This window comes from Arachis hypogaea, chromosome 17 (genome assembly GCF_003086295.3).
Source record: "Arachis hypogaea cultivar Tifrunner chromosome 17, arahy.Tifrunner.gnm2.J5K5, whole genome shotgun sequence".
NCBI lineage: Eukaryota > Viridiplantae > Streptophyta > Magnoliopsida > Fabales > Fabaceae > Arachis > Arachis hypogaea.
The window spans coordinates 6,137,782-6,156,933 of NC_092052.1; the positions used below are offsets into that span (position 1 = coordinate 6,137,782).

General features: G+C 34.0%; 2 protein-coding genes across 4 annotated transcripts; both read right to left on the minus strand.

Moving 5' to 3' along the window:
• Positions 1-321: 321 nt before the first annotated feature.
• Positions 322-7,080, minus strand: LOC112765326 (KRR1 small subunit processome component). Of its 3 annotated transcripts, XM_025811231.3 has the most exons (13): positions 6,660-7,080; positions 4,379-4,596; positions 3,160-3,585; positions 2,946-3,056; positions 2,309-2,377; positions 2,093-2,149; positions 1,911-1,949; positions 1,693-1,797; positions 1,515-1,597; positions 1,347-1,428; positions 979-1,122; positions 791-865; positions 322-686 (listed from the first exon to the last, which is right to left on the minus strand). In XM_025811231.3, the coding sequence occupies exons 3-13, from the start codon at positions 3,451-3,453 to the stop codon at positions 570-572; spliced, it is 1,176 nt and encodes a 391-aa protein (XP_025667016.1). In that variant the 5' UTR covers positions 3,454-3,585; positions 4,379-4,596; positions 6,660-7,080; the 3' UTR covers positions 322-569. The 3 variants fall into 3 exon arrangements, with proteins under 3 accessions (XP_025667016.1, XP_025667017.1, XP_025667015.1); XM_025811232.3 differs by lacking the exon at positions 4,379-4,596; XM_025811230.3 differs by lacking the exon at positions 6,660-7,080 and having other exon boundaries at positions 4,379-4,692.
• Positions 7,081-8,913: 1,833 nt separating this feature from the next.
• On the minus strand, positions 8,914-13,626 carry LOC112765325 (BTB/POZ and MATH domain-containing protein 5). Its single transcript, XM_025811229.3, has 5 exons — positions 12,902-13,626; positions 11,821-12,166; positions 10,408-10,687; positions 9,572-9,733; positions 8,914-9,497 (listed from the first exon to the last, which is right to left on the minus strand). The coding sequence occupies exons 1-5, from the start codon at positions 13,309-13,311 to the stop codon at positions 9,310-9,312; spliced, it is 1,386 nt and encodes a 461-aa protein (XP_025667014.1). The 5' UTR covers positions 13,312-13,626; the 3' UTR covers positions 8,914-9,309.
• Positions 13,627-19,152: the final 5,526 nt, after the last annotated feature.

The window sequence follows — 19,152 nt, forward strand, 5'->3', positions numbered from 1 at the left end:
TTGCTTGCTTTGTTTCAAATAACCTTGTTGAGATGTGGCTGGTGATAAAAATACTAAAACAGAAAAGAATAGATTGTCAATTGATATTGTCAAATATAATATTATCACACTATATATTTTAAAAAAATATTATTTGCACACCAAATTCAGCAATTAAAATCAATCACCTTTATATAATTTAACTTATTTTTAATGTGTTTTATACTCCAATGTATCCTCTACATTGATAACTGATTTTTGTAGCTAATTTTAGTGTATATTTTTAAGGAAACTAAATTTGAGAGATATTATATGTTAAAAAATCACGCTTAATAACACCAATTAAAAGGAAAAATTGAAGATCCATTTTGGCCAATACATTTAGAAAAGGGACCATTGTGGTACATGTTACAATCTAATTAGGCAAGAACGAGTGAGACACAATGCAACCCACTCATACTTTCTCGACAAATTGCAGCAGCAATGTCCATAGACTTACACACTAGTGTCAAAACTTTTCTAAAAGACGAATTTTTGGGATCGATTTCAATCCACAAGCCCATCTTCCATCTCCAAAGGATCGATGTTAACTAAGATTTTTGCTTCTTTGATTTCTTTCCTGATGGTTGTTCTGATGATCCTATGATGTATGTCTCAGCATTTATGTTTTCTTCGGATTTGCGCTTCCCTAGCTTCTTTGCTTTTTGCTGTTGATAAACCAAATTTGGATTCAAGTTAGATGATAACACAATCAAGAGACACTCCGAGTTCGACATTCATTTTGGCAAAATGGAAATTCTGCTGAAGTTACCTTTAAGGACTTTGCCATGTCAGCTACATTATTATTATTAGCATCTTCAGATTTATCCACCAGCTTTGCAGGTTCCTGAAGAGTGCAAATAAAATTTTTACAATGCAATAAAGAACATTAAAAACAATACGCTTAGCAAAAATTGTATCAAAAAGTAGAGGATATTGCAAAAGAAATATGAGGAAAACCTTGGGTGGAATGAAGGCCTCTTCTCTTTTCCTCTTGTTTTCAGCAGTTTTTTCCGCTTGCTTCTCCTGCTTCTCTTGCCATTTCTTTGCTGATTTCTTCTTAGCACTTAAGAAGTATTCTCCAGTTTCTAATTCAATATCAACCTGAAACACCATCAATTCATAAATTAACAACAAACCACAGGATGTCAAGACAAGAACAGAACAAACACAATTTAAAACTCTTATGAACATAACTCCTGAGAAAAGGGGAACAAAGGGAGGAGGTTGGAAGTGATGCTAGAAGCGGTCAACAGGTCAGAAGAGATTATACTAAGCAATGATAGAATGAAATCCAACATGACAGGAGATGGTAGTCATTGTCTCACCTTACTGGGCTGTTGAGGAGGCGGGAAAGGAGTATATGGCTTCTTTTCTTTAGATTTAACCTTCTTTTGCTGAACATTTTTCCTAAAAAAGGTGTGGTGTCATAAAGCTGCAGCAGTGTGTGGGTACTATGAATGTTAATACAAAATATCAAATGAATGCAGGCATACTTCTTGAACTTTGGAAGAAACCTATCCCAGTTTTCTTGTGCAAGGGCCGGATCCTTTTCAAGTTCTTTCTTCAGCATAAGAACCTGACAATGTGAAAAAGTGGGGAAATTTGAGAAATTTTTGACACCTGAAGTTTCATACAATAAAATTAGTCTACAGAAAATACAAGTACACTAACCTTAATGTTGTATACAGGATGCATTTTATTCAGCATGCATTCTTCAACAATCCTCCTTACTTGCTTCAAGCCTTTAAATGAACCCATTGCAGCAACTGTATTTCCCTGTGGAATTGTGAACATAAAGTCAAAAGAAGTCAGTTCATTCTGTACTCCACCCAAATCTTGGATCAAGTTGAAGTCCATCTTAACAATCTAGAGCAACAATTAAAACTTACCTGGACAAGAATGTAGCAACCAGTGAGTATTTCAAGTGCCTACACAATAATATAGTGGGAGAAAAGTGAGTTACAAAGGCGAAATCAACAACCAGCAGTATGAATATGAAGACCTTGGGAGAGCTAACAAAGAATTCATCCCAGAGTCGAGAAAAATCAAAATCCTTAAAAAAACAACATACCTTCAATGTGGAAGAATTGGGACCCACAAGATGTTGTCTTCTTTTTACAAAACGCTCCTGCAAAAGTCAATTGAAAGGCATCAGCTTGACTAGACAATATATATACCACCTGAACAAGCAGAAATAATATCTAGCAAACCCTCTTAAAATCTAGGGTAAAATTGAGAGAATCTGCAAAGGAGACTAGAAATTCAGGCAATGCAACGTAGAAATTACCTTATTGCGAACCAAGCCACTAATTTTAATGATGTCACATTGCACTTCATCGTCAAGTATTTTGATTGCCTGAAATCAACCGAGCCCAACATAAGAACCAAATTGCAGCACCAGGTACAAATATATGAAATAAAAAATATCACACAGAACACAGAATTTATGGGTTTGTTTAGGCGCAACGGCAACAATGCTAATATGCTATGTCATAGGTTTTATCAGAGTTTATCAATTTTCAAAAGAAGCCACTCCTTTTAGGTCTATAGACTCAACCTTATGAGAACAGCCTTAACACTAGACCTTCGGGGGTCATATTTTTCACTTCAAAAAACCTTTTTCAATAGTCTGAAACTTTTTATCCTAGTAAAATAAATACTTGTTTTCCTATATCATATTTGGATTCCATCAGAAAGCATTACATTAAAAATTGTTTGAACCTAAAATAAACTAATTCAATCACACACTTATTGCACATACTTGAGTACTTGACAATACAAGCTAGGCTTAAATTCACTCTCAGAAACAGAAAACACCAAAGCTGAAGCACAACAAACAAAGCACATACAAAAAACATAACAATAAGAAAACCGCTACAATTATAAACTATTCATAGCTTTAAGATAAACACAATATCGAATACCTGAGGAGCAGGAACACTTCGTGAAAGAAGCTTAATAAGATCCCTAGCTTTGACAATAATGTAAGGATCCCTCGTCTTCCTGGTCGTGGAAACTGTCATTGAACCCTCAACCTATAAAAATTCCAAATTGCAAACAAAAATTTAACACCATAATTAAGCACATGAATACTTAAACCCTAGCGGAAAGACTTAAGAGAATTAATTACGGTTTTACCAAGTTGAGCTCGCAAGAGATGCCGAATTCCTTGAGCGCGGACTTCACCAAAGGCCAAGCTTCCTGAAGGTACTTCTCGCGGTACTGAGGGAAAAGAGTGGAGAACGAGCTAACCTCAAGCATGCCGCCTTCGTTCCAAGAAGGATCGAACTTCTCGACCTTCCAATGATCGATGTTAGGGTCCTCGTCCCATGGCTTTGGCTTGTCGTGCTTCCCCTTCCGCTTCTCGTTGGTTGGAAGTGGTGGTGCCAAAGCGTCATTGTTTTGGTCCATCGCGTCACCGTCGCGTACCATGGTGGGTGTTAGGGGTTTGCGGTGGAGCGGCGGTGGGAGGTTTTGAGGGTTTTGGAGGGTTCAGAGGCTGCTGGAATGAGCGGGGAGGAGTACTATTTGATGGTTATTCTGTTTTTTTTTTTTTATCTCAAACTTTTTTTAAGGGGAAAAAATGACAAAGTATAGTTATTAGAACCAAACCGATAATCGATCCAATCATGCAACTGAGTCACCGGGTCACTGGTTCAACCGGTGGATTACCGGTTGAACTAGTTAATCCGGTCACAATTAAATATAAATATAAAATTACAAAAAATAAGCTTAAAATTATGAAATCAAAAGCGTGTATTCACAAACACATTAATAACAAACAAGTATCAATTCTTAAACATAACTAATGATGCAAAAGTAGAAAATAAACTGGTCACCAGTACAAAATACTTTTTCAATTTAAATAAAGAGAGCAAAACATGACACAATAAGTAAATTAAAAACTAATTAAGAGCTAAATTCAACAAATTATACCAAATCAATACTGCTTATGCAAGAATCAAATCAATCAATACTAAGAACCAAATCTATTCTTACAGCAACAAATTCAGCTCATTGCTATTCAACAATAAATTCAACTATGATGATTAACAGCAACAAAAAATTTAGCTAAGTAATTATTTCAGCAAGGCAGCAACAAATTCAACTCAGTGATGATTTTCATCAATCGAAAAATTAGCTCAGTGATATTTTCAACAACAAATTTAACTTACAACAACAAATTCAACTTACAAAAACAAATTCAACAAATCCTAGTTCAGTCATGATTTAAAGCAACATTTAGATCAGCTACAAGGCATATTAATTGATTAGCAATTCAGCAACATCTCAAAATACAGGGAAAAGGGAAATCTGGAAAAGAGAGAACAGGGGAAGCAATGATGCAGGGACTCACCAACTATCCACGGCCCACGGCGACGGAGAGAACCCGAAACCAGAAGACGACGAGGGACTACGACTCCACGAAGGCGACGAAGCAAGCGACGACCCCACGAGTTGCTTCCTTCTCCAGCGACGAGGAGCCCAGGGACGAGACTCGAGTGAGACGACGAGGAAGGCCGCGAGATGGACGACGAGACTCCGGCGAGTGAGACTGAGAGAGACTCCAGTGGGCTAGGCAGTGAGTAAGAAGAGAGAGTTTAGAAAGTCTGAGAATTGAGGGAGAAAGACGTTCTTTGAGATGAGCGACAAGAGTTAGGGTTTTGGTTTGAAGTTGGCGTACGACGCCGTTTCATTTAAAAATTAAAAAAGTAAAAAATAACCGGGTCTGGGTTGTATCACGTGGTTATGTAATTAATGAAACCAATGATAGTGAGTTAAATATGATTTCTATTACTCAAGAAAAAAAAATTGAATTAGTAAAATTTTTAAAATAATAAAATAAAAAATATTCCTCCCATTTTTTTCAAAACAGAAAAATAATAGTTACGATTTTTTAAAGAAATATGTGACAAAAAAAATATATAAAATACAATCGTTTTATTTTTTTTTTAGCCATCAATAAAAAAGTGAAAGGTAGAAAAAACAAGTTCTGAGAACCGAACCGTTTTAGTTACTGGTTTATTAATTTATTAGTCTAATCGATCCAAATAGTGGTTCAACCAAAAAAATCGTTTTGAAATAAAATAATAAATAAATTATGAATAAACATCTTAGAATATCATTACAGTCTAATATAAATCTTAAAATATCTTCAAAATTTAAAATACTACATAAAATATCATCAACCTCATCTATATGATCTTATCAAAATACAAACTCAAAAATTAAATAGTAAAAAAACATATCTAAATATTAAATCCCAACATCATGATTTATCAATTATCAAAATCCGCAAGAACTTGTTGCAAATTTGCTTCGGTGGATTAGGATTAGGATTAGCAGCTTCATTCGAAATTAATAAAAGTTTTATTAATCTCTATTTGATTAATACTATTATCCATAACTAAAATTAATAAAAGTTTTATTAATTAAAACAAAATTAAAGACCAGCCACAGCACAATGAAAAATAAAAAAAATTATCAACATGACCATATCTAAATTCTGCCACCAACATTCAACAACAAACAAAGCCAGCAAAACCAGCAATAATTAGGAGCCAGCAACTACAAATCAAAGCAAAATCAGCAACTACAAAACAAAGAAGTATCCATAACCAGATACGAAATTAAAGACTAGCCACAGCACATTGAAAAATCAAAAAATGATCAAACATGACCATATCTAAATTCTGTCACCAACATTCAGCAACAAACAAAGAAATAAAAACAGCAGGACATTCAGCAGCAAAAACACCATTACCAACAGCATTCAGCATTCAGCAACAAAAATTATCATTCAGCAACAAACAGGGCATTCAACAACAAAAATTAGCATTCAACAACAAAGTGTCATCAATCAAATCCATATGATCTTTATCAAAATACAATCTCAAAAGTTAAATAGTAAAAAGAAATATCTAAACATTAAAAACCAACATGAAGATTTATCAATCATCAAAATCCATAAATTAGAAGAACCTTGTGACTGACTATTATTCGAACTAGGTGGATTAGGATTAGCAGAATCATTTGAACTAGGAGGATTGGCAGACGAATTATTACTCAAACAGACATTATCAGCAACTGCTTCTTGATTAATACTTTCATCCATAACTAAAATCAATAAATCATAATCCAAATTAAAAACAGCAACAGAACGGCTAGAAATCCAATAATCATCCATAAGACCATAGAACAGAATCAGTAACAAATCCATTACTCAATTTCAGAATCCGTAACAAATCAGTAACAAAAACACATATTAGAACAGAATCAGTAACATATCAGAAATCAATCACTAACTTCAGAGTTCAGACCACAAACCTTGACTGAGAGAAATTATAAAAGCTAGAAATTATAAAACCAATCAGAAATATGGTTAAAGCATTTCATCAAACATGTTGAGTGCGGCAAAATTAAAACGAAATAAGAGAATCCAAAGCTTAATTTCAATGTGATAGAGAAGAGAACAAAACTATTGTAACTTTAATTTAGTCTATGGAAAAATCCAAACCACTACCAAATCAAATAATTACTTATTGTAGTAGAAATCAGAAGTTGCAGAGTTTGAAGAAGAGTATTGGTGTTGTCTGTTGTGTGAGTGTATTGTCTAGTGGCGGGTTTAGGGAACTCACGGCGGTAACAACAGAGAGCAGTTCGACGGCTGAGTGGAACACGCGGGTTGGTCGCAGAGTTTGAAGCAGAGCAACGTGGCTTCCAGACGAACGCGAACTCGAACGGTGAACAACGAGTGAACGCCGAGCGAACGCGAACGAAGACGCGAACGTGAACGGCAAACAAACGGCGACGGAAGCGCGGCTGAGCAGACAAAGACGACGGACGCCGAGCTCGAGGAAGCAACCGCGATCGGTGACAGCGAACAGGGGTTGAAGAATTGGAGCACGAGGGAAGCTAGATGACGAATGGCGAACTTTGAGTGCGACGAACTGCGGCAGTATGCACCTCCTTGTGGCGGTGGTGTAGGCTTACAGTGCTAGGGTTTTGTGGTTGGGTTTGTGTGATTTCTCTGACTGAAAGAAAGAAAGGGAGAACGGGAGAAAGAAACGAAGGAAGCTTCCCTTTTTTGTGTAAACCGGCCGGTTCCGGTTCGGTCTGACCGGCCAGTTCTCGTTCGGTTCAACGATTTTCCGGTTTTTTATTGTCGGTTTTATATGTCTGACCGAATTTTTAATATTGTCGATTCGCGGTTAAACCGATCCGACCGGCCGGTTTTCAGAACATTGAAAAAAAGAGAGAGGAAAAAAACCGGGAACAAGAACTTATTGGGAATTTGTAGAATAGCTTAATTGAATAGAACATTGTCTTTTATTTTGATAAAAAAATATTATTTTCAATGAAATTTTTTTTAGCGTGTTTGACAAATTTTTTGTAGTAAAAATAAAAACACTAGAAAAATAAAAAAAATTTTTTTGAGAAGCTGTAATTTATATCTTTTTTTAAAGATTTTTTTCTTAAAAAAAAGATATTTTTCATGTAATAAATAAACAAAAAAGTACTTTTATATTTTTTTTTGTGACTAAAAAAGTACTTTTATATTGTTATACCTAAACATAATTGATAGATAAAAAATCTTTTTAGATTAGATACCCAAACATAAAATTACTTCTACTTTTTCATAAGATCTTTTAAAAAAATAACTAAAAAAAGATTTTTTTTTGAGAAGTTCACCCAAACTCAACTATCTATAACACAAAGATTACTAGAAAAAGTAAAAGCGTGGTGCGTCCATAAATTATAAATTTCTAAATTAGAATTAGATTCTGACATCAAAGAATAATTATAACTCAAAAACAATTTAATATAGATTTAGATATATTTTGAATTATACTCTTATAATATAATAATCATATATTTCAAGATTTTTTATTATAATTTTTGAATTGATTATAAAAACTAAAACTAACAGGCCAACAAGCTAATCTTTTTACAATGTCAGATTTTCTATACATAAATTCAGTATATTTATACTTTTTTTTTTTACGGACAGTATATTTATACTTATATAGTTATATTACACACAACTTTTCACACAATTCAGAGAAACAAAAAAAATATTATAACTATAATTTTAGCTACATAAATTATTATATTCTATTTTTTATTTGGTGAACTAAACGGGACATAGGCCCAAAGAAAAAAAAAACCAATAAAAATCTGACTGGGGAATAACTACCCCTTTCCATCATCATGTAATGACTCCTTCAAGTACTGTGGCACAGTATCTAGAAAGATGAAGTCGAGGGAGGGTGAACTTAAGGCCTTAAACTCCTTCTACATAGTTGGCCAGAAAATTGTCCACCTTCTAGCGGGCTCATTATACATTTGTATCTATAGCATTAGGCCTATAAAATGTTGGATAATTCGATAAATATGCTCGTTGTAACAGCAAGATGGAGATATCTTTGATGGTGGGACCAAAAAAAAAAACTTTGATGGTGGGAATAATTTATTGAGTATAATTTATGGCGAAAACTCAAATGCACCTAAAAATTAATAACCGAAAGCCGTTAGACACATGGCTTTTTCACTATGATTTATAGTAACTTGTTTCTTTGAATTAGACACATGGTTTTTTCCATTTTTTTCCCTCTTCAATTAGGGGAAATAACTTATCAAACTTCAAAATGCATTAAAAAAACCACCACCGAGATTATCCATTGCCTATTGAAGAATTCAGATGAAAATAAAATGAGTAATTACAAAGAATTCCCGGGTTCACGTACAATTCGATCGTGCACATACCCAAACACTAGTTGCACATAAATGTCTGCTAAAATTGAGCAGACCCGTAAGTGTAAGAAAATGGCTACTCAAGTTTAAAATTCATAAATTTCCAATAGCCTGAAACCAGAATACTTAGAACTGGCATTTCCATATAAGGCCCTAGTGATCTATTGCTTATATCAGAGAAATATATTATTGTACAAATAAAATGTTGTGAGCTAGTCACTAACAATTGTGATAATGTTATCATGAAGAAAATGATTGCTACAAAATGAATATTTTTTGTACATGGTACACAACAACACCACCCAACTAGAAGGGAGAGAAACGAATGACTTGATTGAATCAGAGTCGGTTCTCAAGCCCTTCCCTTCACTCTTTTCCCCTTCAAGACCCAAACTCACAAACACATGCTAAGAGGGTTAAAATATAGCACAATTAACTAGAACGAAGACAGGAGCAATAGTCCAGCAACCCAATTATCCACTTCTAAAAGTATATTCAGTGTCAAAAGTCTACTACTCCAGAGGTAGCTCATTTTTAGTGACTTCTCTGCACTAGCAACATACACATCACTTGTGACATTGACAACAAAAACCTGCATACGCATACCACTAGTAGTGGTCTACCTCTTTTTCCTAAACTACTACCCATTGAAACATTGGGAAGTTGGACAGAAAAGGGTTTTCCCTCTCCTTTGCCTTTATCATTTTTATCAGCATGATCACCTGCATTTACAAAAGATTCAGAGAGATACCAGTGTGTGACAACAGATATCAGATTCTTTGCCTGACCCTCCTACCATTTGTGTCACCACCTTCTGATAGCTGCGCCCACACGCTCTGAGATTTTTCCCCTCCGCTGCAATTGTCACTCTCACAGCCCGCAATTGTCTTCAAGATCTCTGACTGTAGCCATGGGCATTTTTCTTTCATATGCTCAAATCCATCTGACCTCATAACAGCTAAAAGTCCATACAAAAAAGGAACCATCATATGAAGTATGTAAAAAATTAAGGTAAAGGAAATAACAAGGTCAATGTTTTTAATTAACTCTTTACGCGATTCTCTGCAAGTGTATATGTATGTGTGTGTGTTTGTGCGTGTGTGTGTGTGTGTGTGTGTGTAGCCTGACATGTTTGAAAAATGAATCAAGGAAGTCCAATACTGATAACTAATTATGACACTAATGAAAATCTAATGATTGTGGTGTCCAGTGTGTTCATCTAAGCCAAGGAAACTGCTCCTCATGCCCCAGAATCAGAGCATGGAACAAAAGTCATCCCAGCAATTCATGATCCATAATTTTCTAAAATCTCAAGAACAAACAAAACGAAATGCAAAACACAAACCCCTCACCAGATGCTGTGTTTTATATTGGAATATGCAAGCACAGAAAATTAAAAATAACTAAGAAGGGAAAAGGAAGGAGTGAAAAAAGAAAGTAGTGGAAGAAAACTAACAAAAAGAAAGGGGGGAATTCTAAATTTGAAACTGTATCTGCATTCTAACCATGTTTCATTTCAGGTCTAATTTTAAGTTAGCCGTCACTAACAAAAACTTGCAAGGAAATCATCCCTATTAACGTGTGTATGATTGCAAGTTGAGAAAGAGGTAAAGTGATGACAATAAAGCATACCTGCTAGATTTTGAGCAGCAAATTTTAGGCAAACAGATTTTAACTCTGTAGCATGGCAATTGTCAGCCAAAGTCAAAATATTGGCCACGGAACTCACACAAATGTCCTTGCAAAGACAAGATTCACACATCAGTTTAAGCCTCTCCAAGCCATACTTGTCTGCTGCAGCTAACAACTTCCCTTTCAATGTATCCGAAGCTGGAAAATCACTATATGTGGTAGATGGAACCATGTCCACCTCTTCTGTAAGGGTATCCCTATAGACAAAGTGCAGCATGGCCTGCAAAAGTAAAAGGAAAATTAGGATACCTAGGTAGGGTGCATAATGTTTGTACCTATTTTGCAAGAAAAATACTTTCAAAAATATTTTTTCTGAGTTTATGGAGAGTTGCAGACTGCTTTTATAAGCGCTTCTTTTACAGAGAAAAATCATGATTAGAAAATAATTTAATGTTCTGCTTTCTTTTCTGAGATGCATGTGAGAAGAAAATTCTGGTTTTAAGAGATGCAGAAGAAGGGAGATTTATTAAAAGTATAACCAAAATTTTAATAATTATATCCAAATGCAAAAGAGATTTTTCTTATGATTAAATCAGTTCTGAATAGTATCTTAAACATATATTTTTAAATGTGGTACTAAAAGATTTTGACAAATGATGTACAAAAGCACAATCGAAACAACTCTGACAGGGGGCATGTGGCAATTATTAATTCTTATATAAGTTTTTTACTGTGAAGGGTGCGTAGATGTGTTCTGTTGCGGGTTCTAAATTATGTGCTGAAAAAACTCTCTCCTTTGGAAAGGACATGTACTTGGTAGGTTTTTTTCGCCTTGGGCAGACTATTTCTTTCTTCTCTAGCGAAAAAATGAACAGCAAAATCATTTAACAAGTTCATTTTCAAAGCCATGTGCTGTGTCTATATATTGGCTTACCTTATATTTTTAATGTTTTTTATGCAAACAGAAATGGTAACCTTCAATTTTCAATGGATCAGTTAATCAGCCCGAGCGTCGCACGGGCGTATACTAGTGACGTGTACAGAATCACATGGCATCCGCAAAATCAGTAAAGGCGGGAAAATAAAATAGAATGGCTGTTTCTTTCTACATTTGACAACAATCGTGACTAGATATGGAAAGACTAATGTGCCACATCATTCATTTGTATATCCTCATTTCATTTCATACTAAACAGCTATTTATTTTTTAAAAAGGCTTATCTTTTTGCAATTTGAAAACTTTATCTGTATTTTCTCCCTTAATTCCTGCAATATCATTTTTCTATATAGAAAATCATAAAGTCTAGCAAAAGAACTCAGACGAAAACACAATAACTGAAAGTAAATCCTAGCCAAACTCAATGCCATGAATGAAAGAAAATCAGGAAGGGGACCAAAATAATACGTTTTTACCTTAAAAACCTTAGGTTCTAAATCTGATATTGTGATCTCTCGCTTTTCTGCATCTAAGCCTTCGAAAAACTTCGATCGAAATTGAGGGGATCTAGCAGCCAACACTAACTTATGAGCAGGAAACTTCTCCCCAGCTACATCAAAAGTAACATCTGAGCCTTCCATATTTTCCAATAGCATACCAAAATGAGATCCGATGTCTGACTCTGGTACACTGATAGAGTGAAGTTGCGGACAATCTGTAGCTGAAACCACAACTCCAACTGTACAGTTGATTTTCAAGCAATCGTTCTTAAGAAAATCAGAGGTTTCAAGCACAGACCGTCTGAAAAACCGCTTGTACCCCCTGCAAGAATAGATAAACTTTATCATCACTTCACAACCATCAAAATAGCACAGTACTTTTTTTCGCATTAACCCAGCATCCATTTCAGCGTCTAATTGGCATAAAGGGGAAGACAAAAGGAATATGATGATGTATCGAAGACACTAAAAAGGACAGAATTAATGGAACGCGCGCTTTTTTTTCCGTTAAGCATTCGATTTGTGCATCACAAGACCCATGGCAAAAATAACAATTATCCATATAAATTACAATAAATACTATTCTGACCAGTATAATGTTTTCAATTGAGTTAATTATGAGCAAGAACGACCCAATCAAGAACAATAATGAACTGTTCCTCTAAGTCTAAGGAAGAACAATAATGAACTCACTTTGAGATGACAATGTTACATTCCAACTCCACTTCTATCATATAAAAAATTATTCTCTCCTCACACCATCATTTTGTATCCACAAACATTGAATTATGAGCGTATCAAATATACAAAGTTAAGAATATTGCAGAATGGAGTAAATAATCATGAACCTGAGGCCAGATAATCCCTAATTTCTCCTCACATATGCAACATAAGCTTCATTACACATACAAACACCATGAAAAATCAAAATCGAACTAAATATCACCGCAAACCAAAAGAAAGGAAAAGCAAAATCAAACTCGGAACACAATAGAATTGTCATAGGATTCATATATAAACTAGGAAAAAGAAAAATCGAGAATCCGTAAAACCCTACCACATGCTTCCCTTGTACTTGAGGGTGTAAGGTCCACTCTCGAGCGACCGATCGAAGTGGCTATGGACCTTATGCTTTCCCTGTCCACTCTGATCAACAAGCGTGAGCTCGAAAAGCGCCCTCACATCGGTTCCTTCGCTAGCGAGAGCGATGAACGCCGAAACGTAAGCTGAGTTATCCTCCGGATTCTTCCCGTCGGGGTAGAAGTAGATCGCCCACTGGTAACCTCCGACACAGAAAACGTCGCTCGCGATGTGTTTTCCGATTCCCATACCCTTCGCCAAAGAGTAACCCTGGATCACAAACTTATGTGAGCCGTTCACCGTCTGCGTCACCGACCGCGAGGTCGTCGGAGACATCAGCGCCATCGCCGTCGCCGACTTCTCTGGCGTCGTCGAGGTTCCGGCCATGGCGGTTGGTTGTTAGCTCTCTGCTATCAGAATCGCAGATTCATGCGATTTCGGTGCGAAACGAAACGACGACGGAGAACGAATTCAGCTCAATCTGAACGGGAAATGAAATTAAATTGAAGCTGAAATGGAAATAAAAACGAAAGTGAACTGGATTTGGGGAATCTGAGGAATTTGGAATCTAAATTCCAATTTTGCTTTTATTTAATTTAACTCTCTTTTTTTTTTCTAATTTTGTTTTTCTTTTTTTGCTGGGAAGGAAGAAGAAAAGAGTAAGAGTTTTGGGTTTGAGATTGGTATTGAATTGGGTGCGTCAGTCGTCACGGTCTGGAGACTTCTGAGGTAACGGTGGTTGACGTCATTGGGGGAAAATTTTTGAAATGAAAAAATTGATAGTAATAAAATTTCGAACTAATCAAATTGCGTTAAAATGAGGCAATTTTCTTAAATAAATAAAATAGAGATCAATTTTATTTGATTATACATTTTTTAAAACGAAAACATAAATATATTTTTTTATGAATTTATAGAAATCTCTATTGACAATAGCGGTTTATGTGTATTGAATGTTGAACGTAAATTATTGGAGGTATTAATGATTTAGATTGAGTGTGTTACTAATATCCAAGTGTCTAACTTCAAAAGTGTCTAGTATATCAAGAGTTTTCAATTTGAAATGGATGCTTCATTCGGGAAAATGCTCAATTTTTTTTCATGAATCAAATATTCACGCTTCTATTTGGAATAACACCCTTTATTTTGAGTGTTAACAACGTCTATTTTGAGAAAAAAGTAGGTTCGCAGGTATTACTCTTAGATGATGCCCTTTGAGTTAGGCGTTATCAGCGCCGAACTTTCTTTGAATTAATGATTAAAGTATGCATGCATGTGCTATTAATTAATAATGAAATGCAAAAAGCATGCATGCACTAATGTTAATTCATGAAGCTTATATGCATGTTAATAGCCTGAATCAAACAATGAAACATGCATGTTGAAGGCGTTGTTGACGCCACTTAATGAAGCATGCAAGCAATCTATATTATTCAAGAAACAAGCAAAGCATGCAAAGATAGTTTGACGTTGTTGGTAATACCCAACTCAAAGGGCGCCATTCAAAAATAATGCCTACGAGTATACTTTATTTCTAAAAGGACGTTGTTAACGTCTAAAATGAGATGAGGGGCGTTATTCCAACTAGAAGTGTGAATATTTAATTTATGAGAGAAACTTGAGCGTTACCACAATAAAGCACCAATTTCAAATTGGAAGCTCCTGACATACTATACACTCTTAGAGTTGGACACTTAGGCATTAGTAACACGTTCAACATAAACCGTTCTTGTCTTCATCTTTACGTTCAACATCCAACACACATAAATTGCTATTGTTTGTAGTGATTTATGTCTAAATAACGTTCTACAAAAATCACTGCTGTTTATAACAGTTTACGTTATCTCCTAATCCGTCTTAATTCACTATTGTCAGTAATAATTTTCATAGATTCATAAAAAAATGTATTTATTTAAAAAATGTGTAATTAAGTAAAATTAATATCCATTTATTTATTTAAAAAAATTACCCTTAAAATTAATTATATGTATGGGTGTAGAAATTTTAAGAATAAGATTTTCTAGAGCAAAGAAGTAAGAGTTTAAGACAGCGTTGAGGTCGAATGTAGACCTTCTAGTGTTTTAAAAGAAATTTGAGATTAGTTCAAAGGGATCTTGGTGTGTCTTTTTATTTTTTAGGACTTTGTTTTTTTTATTTAATTATTTTAAATTTTCATTCACCAAAAAAAGAAATAAGAAGTTAATAAAGCCATAAAGTTAATTAATTTTAGGATTAATTTGAAAAGTTTTAAGAATTATTTTTTTGGCTTTTAATTTTTGAAAAATCATATTAACGATGATGACACAATTTTTTACATACGTTTTTAATTTTTTTAAAAATTATTTAAAAACTTTTAAAATTTTTTCAAAAATTATTTTATCACTTATATTTATTACATAATTTTAAAATAAATATTTCTATAATAATTTTTTTAAACACAAAATTAACTTATTTATAAATTATTTTTAATATAAATTCTTATATTTTAAAGTTTTTTTCAGAAACATTTAATTAAATTATTTATCTAAATTAGTCCTTAGATTAAGATAATAAAATACATAGTTTATAAAAATTATAAAATTAATATTAATTAATTTTTTATTTTATCACCTTAACAACGTCTTTACTTTAAAATATCTACATTTAAAATTTTATTAGCTTAATTCATAATTTTAATAGGTTAAAATAAATGAATCTTCCAATTTAATCTACTTTAACAATTCTTTTATATAGTTTTTAAATAATCTTTATATAATAAGTATGGTTTTAACTATTTTAGTTATATATTAAAAATTAATTATTTATATAAAATATATATTAAATTATAAAATAATATATTTATTTATATGTAAATATATAATAGTTATTTTTTAGTACACATATTATATAGTTTGTTATGATTTTAGTGTAATCTTCCAAAACAAATGCAACAAAATTAGTAAAGTTTTAAATTTGTTATTAAAAATAATTAAATTCTTTTAATAAAAGGTACTGATACGATTTATTATATATATTTTATATAAATAATAAATTGAATGAAGCTAATTCAATTTAGAGTAAAGTATATTTTTTGTTTCTAAAGTTTGGTAAAAGTTTTAAAAATATCTCTAAATTTTATTTTGTTTCAATTTTGTCCTAAAAGTTTTTTATTTGCATGAAATACATTCTCGACGGCTAAATTTTCAAAAAATTTAAGACCAATCTAATAATAATACATGAAAATTATGCTTGATTTGATTGGGTTGAAGATTGTTCTTATAAAATCGTCGTTAAATTGGTCTTAAATTTTATGAAAAATTAACCATCAAAAATATATTTGATGTAAATCGAAAATTATTGGGACAGTTAAAACAAAATGAAATTTAGGAGTATTTTTAAAATTTTTGCTAAATTTTAAAGATAAAAAATATACTTTATCTTTTAATTTATATATAAATGTTTAAATTGGATCTGTTTGATTCAATTTGTATAAATATATTTAAAACAGACGTATAATTAATTTTTATTCAAAATATTTACGTAAAATTATTTTTTCATTAATTTATTGATATCAATTATTTAATTTTTTTATTTTAAAATAGTATGATCCCTATAAATTTGTGAAGTATTAAAATGTCAAATGTGCCCTTGATTTTGTGCAAAGTCTGGTGACGTGGTGGGGTATTATTGGAAGAGGGGGAGCCTAATCAGCCTATGAAAGCTTAATTTGAATCCAGTTAAGCAGTTTTACTCAATAAAGTGTTCAAAAATCAAAAAGCAAAGAAAGAGAAGGTAGGTAAGGTTAATAAACGTTTGTAGAATTTAGACTTTTGTGGATAAAAAAAGGTAGGAGCATGTCTGATGTGATGTGATGTGAGTAGGGAGTGGAGTGACTTGTTAACTCTAACGGCTGGGCTTTGGGCTTCGAAACTTTTATTAATAACATTGGGTTTGGGTTAGAAAGAATGATTCTTTGTTTGGATGCCAATGATGATCATCGATCTATTTCTTTATGGTACACAAAAACATAACGCTAAATTGCAAAGTGTTTTTTTTTTTTGAATGTACACATGTATATATTCAGTTAGAATAGATATTATTGGTCTAATAGTAGAGATAGACTAAGATTGATAGAAACCAAGTATAAGATAGTTTGGTAACTGAGACTAGGACATTGAAATTATTGTATTTGACTATCAAAGGTTAGAATTAAAATTTTAATTTTTTCAGTATTTTTAGAAAATAGAAATATAAAGAACTGAAATTTTAAAAAACGAAAATTGAAATTTTAATAACATTTTATTCTTAAAATATTCTCGTTTAAAATTTTATATTTTTAAATCTATTCTTTACTTCCAATGCAATCCCACTTTACTTCTTACGGGGCGGATTTTTGCTATATCCGACTCCGCCTCATCCTACAATAATTCGCATAAAATCCGTCCCGCTTTTATTCGCAGTAGTAAAAGGTTGAACCCTAACCCGCCTCTGCAGGTATCCGCCCCGCCTTTATAATTATTAAAATCTAATAAATAAAATTAAATTTCAAAATTTATATAACCATCATCACATACATAATATAAATTAAAGTAAAATTTTAAATATAATACAATATTATTAATCATTTTACTAATTATTTTACATATATTACACACACACACACATATATATCGGGGCGAGTAGTACCTAAATCCGGTCCCACCCCACCCCGCTAAAACCCACTCTGAGCAGGTAGGGGTGGGTGGATACCCGCGAGTTCGAGTGGTGTTGCCATCCTTACAATCTCATCTCATCACCACACCTCTGCCACCAACAACAATAATAATACTGTCACATAAATGATAAATCAGATTCCACAACAACAACAACAAACTCATAACACCATATCAAATTCCACCACTAACAACAATAGTAATACTAAAAATAACAACAATCTCATAACATATGTCAAAATCAAATTCAAAAGAGGAATTCAAAATCAGAATAGAAAAGAGAAAAATAGTGGAACACAGAAGCGATACGACGACGTAAAACTGGAACAGAGACGGCGTGGCGAGCACAGGAAACGGAGGCAGCACGACGAATCATCAGTGAGTACAGGGGACAGAAGCGCAATAACCACAACCTTAGTAGAGTGACGTTTTGGGATGTTGCCGTGTTGTACAACCGCAGAGCAAGCTACTGCCAAGAGAGAGTCAAACTTCGATAGAGGCAGAGCTTCGAAGAGGAGCAGAGCAAAATCTGCAGAGGAGCCAACACAATGGCGATAGAAGAAGCAGAGCCAGACGAGGCATGAGGTGCGACACGAGAGAGAGAGAGAGAGAGAGAGAGAGAGAGAGAGAGAGAGAGAGATGAATTGCATTTTAAGGGGCTAGGGTTTTTTTAAGTGAGATATAAATAGGGATATTTTAGTAAATCAAATAGAATATTGAGATATAACTCAATTTTGTATACTCTATACAAAACATAATAATTAAACTTACAATTATGCTACGTTACCAACATTCTTTCTGCCAAGATCTGCCAACATTAGTTGGGCTGGATACCAAGCCCATTCACTTACAAAAGCCACATCCAAGTTAACTTGGATTAAACCTAATTTACCCCATTAAACCTAATTTACTATAGACCCACATTGACTTACCGTGGATGATCTCTCCCAACCTCCCCTATCCGCATCCAGTGCTGCATAGCCTCCATTGTTGCTATCTCCGCCGTCAAGAGAAATCAACGCCGCCGGACCACCTGACCACGACGTCAAGAGTACGGTCCCATAGTTGCCGTGAAGCCGCCAGGTCTGGTGCATGTTATCGTCGGAGGTGCCTCGAAAACGCATCTGGTTGTCCGACCTTCAACAACACGCAGCAACCCAGCGCCGCCTCACCACACGCCGCGGCTGAATTCATCGGGTCGTGTGGGTTCGCTAGAAACCCCATGGCTTTCTGGATTCGCCCCTCCCACCGAGTGCCACTCCTTCACTCGCGGACGAGCCCGAATAGAAGGGTGTCTTCCCTTCGGCACCATCGCGACACTACGAGGTTAGTGGGTCTTTGAGATTTAAATTAGGTGCTTGTATAGATTTTTAATTCTGAGCATTATATTTGGATTGAGAATGATTAAACATGGGTCTGTGTCTGTTGGCTGTGAAAGAACTTGGAAATTGGTGAATGAAGTGGTTTTTTTGTTGAACTTGTTCCCTGTACCAAGGTGGTTTCGCATGCTGTTTTCTATCAGTTATGTGACAAAAAT

What these genes read in the sequence shown, in the direction of transcription:
- LOC112765326 (XM_025811232.3), bottom strand. Translation starts at nt 3,453, where the DNA reads ATGGTACGCGACGGTGACGCGATGGACCAAAACAATGACGCTTTGGCA. An exon ending in GAAGTGTTCCTGCTCCTCAG is followed by an intron (nt 2,378 to 2,945) that starts GTATTCGATATT and finishes GGTTGATTTCAG; the next exon opens with GCAATCAAAATACTTGACGA. An exon ending in TTTCTTCCAAAGTTCAAGAA is followed by an intron (nt 1,429 to 1,514) that starts GTATGCCTGCAT and finishes CACCTTTTTTAG; the next exon opens with GAAAAATGTTCAGCAAAAGA.
- LOC112765325 (XM_025811229.3), bottom strand. Translation starts at nt 13,311, where the DNA reads ATGGCCGGAACCTCGACGACGCCAGAGAAGTCGGCGACGGCGATGGCG. An exon ending in TGCTGCTCAAAATCTAGCAG is followed by an intron (nt 9,734 to 10,407) that starts GTATGCTTTATT and finishes ATGGACTTTTAG; the next exon opens with CTGTTATGAGGTCAGATGGA. An exon ending in AGAAGGTGGTGACACAAATG is followed by an intron (nt 9,498 to 9,571) that starts GTAGGAGGGTCA and finishes TTGTAAATGCAG; the next exon opens with GTGATCATGCTGATAAAAAT.